General features: G+C 42.2%; 1 protein-coding gene across 1 annotated transcript; it reads left to right on the forward strand.

Moving 5' to 3' along the window:
• Positions 947-1,657, forward strand: LOC109826577. Its single transcript, XM_020393606.1, has one exon. The coding sequence runs from the start codon at positions 947-949 to the stop codon at positions 1,655-1,657; it is 711 nt and encodes a 236-aa protein (XP_020249195.1).

A 1,931-nucleotide genomic window follows, 5' to 3' on the forward strand; every position in this document is an offset into this window, starting at 1 on the left:
TTTAGCTCATATAAAAAAAATAAAAACAAAAATTTTCCTCCCAAATCGAAAATCCCCCGCTCCCCCAACCCAAAATAAACACCGATCTTCGTTCTCTCTCTCCTCCCTTCACCCAAAAATCCCCATATCCTCAGCCCCTTCATCCGCTTCCTCCTCATCACCTTCACCATCCGCCACCAGCTCCTCCACCGCTCCTCTTCCATGACCAGCACCACCATCGCCTCGCTCACCCTCCAACACCTGACCAGCCGCCTCTCCTCTTCTCACCGCCGCTCCTCCCACCCCGCTCAACCCCTTCGACCAGCAGCAATGCTGCTCCACCTACCCCCTTTCATCACCGCAGTCACCATCCGCCTCCCCGACAGCCCTCCGCCGCCCAATCAGCCCTCCAACAACCCCCGGCTTCCCCTGAGTCCAGAGCCGACATCTCGGAGGCTTTCATCTTGTGCACATCAGCAGATTTGTTGATTCTAGCTAACTAGTGAGTACTCTCACACCCTCATTTCGATTTGGGTTTTTCTCATTCTCATTAGATTTCTGATTTTTTATGTTCATAATGTTGTTGAGCAATCTCAATTCACTCCCTGAAGCATAAAAATCCTATCTTTTGGGCATGTCTAGCGATTTTGATTACGCCAACTAGAAATGGAACTCCCCTTGAATTGGGTGCTTTCATTGTTCAGAGAAATTTAGGTTTTTCTTAGCATTTCGAATTCACTTTATAGAGATTTTTAATTGAGGATCTTTAGGGATTCAGTTGTTTGAAATGAAAAATTCAATCTTTTAACTCTATGTTTTCTGTAATCTACATTGGAATTGCAGTTATTTATATTATACTTCCGGGGTCTAGCTAAGAAACTGAGTTCTTCTTTGTAAAATATTGATTCTACACTCATTATAACTTTTGAATCTTGTAGTATTTCAACTGATTTTTAGTGCCATTCTCATGGATATTCACCTCAAGAATCTCTTTACAAGATTCCAAGACCAGTTTGGATCTGGACCAGGGCTCGGCCCAAGCTCAGGGACTTGCCTTCTCAACATCGAAGGCATTTCCCCGGCCTTCATCAGATCCGTCTTCAGTGCCTCTGCCGCCTTCTACCGAACTGATCCATGGAAAAGACTCTGGCCATCTCATCTCTTCGCCATTAGAATAGGTAAAGACTCCGACTGGTCATTGAAGAAACAATTATACCCCATAGCTCATTTCGTCGGTGGAGAAGGCGGTGATCTTGGTATACATATGTTCAAGTCTGAACTTGATGCTCAGAAGACAACTGGATTAAGAGAAACCAATAGAGTACCCAATGTAGAGATACTAAGAGTAGTATTCACACCACAATCTCTTATCTTTCCTTCAAATAAGAGAATGATTCACTCTCTATCGTTGGAATCCTCTGCCGTAGATCAATACCCGATTGTTGATGTTGCTCGATTCAGTTCTGGTGGAGAATTGAGATTTAGAAACCCTACGTCTGAGGAGGTTCGATATGTTTATGCATTTTTAAAGGCAATAGCTCTTGTTCACCTATTGCTTCAAGTGGGTAATAATGGTTTGCAAAGAAGAGGAAGATTGGTTAGTTTTGAGCCTTTTATTGAAACTGTTGATGCGCAAGAAACCTCAATAAGCTCCCAAGGAGCCCGAGTACTTCCCTGAGAAGAGGAACTTGGTTCGATTTCTCAATCTAATTGTTTTATTTATTTATTTATTTTCACTTCGAGATTGATTTGTTTAGGGCGAGATTTGGTAATAAATCGCTGAGATTCACCTGATTGGTGATAATAACCGTGTTTTGGTGAATATAGAGCTGTTGGTGGTAGTTTCTTAGACATTACTAATTTGGTTTAGTTATCTGTTAATTTTATTGTGCTTCCCTCTTGATTCTGTTTACTAGGGGTGATTAATTAAGGATTTCCCTAGTGAATTAGTA

The sequence above is a fragment of the Asparagus officinalis genome, chromosome 10, assembly GCF_001876935.1.
Source record: "Asparagus officinalis chromosome 10, Aspof.V1, whole genome shotgun sequence".
NCBI lineage: Eukaryota > Viridiplantae > Streptophyta > Magnoliopsida > Asparagales > Asparagaceae > Asparagus > Asparagus officinalis.

Coding starts and splice junctions, on each gene's coding strand:
- LOC109826577 (XM_020393606.1), top strand. CDS start 947: ATGGATATTCACCTCAAGAATCTCTTTACAAGATTCCAAGACCAGTTT.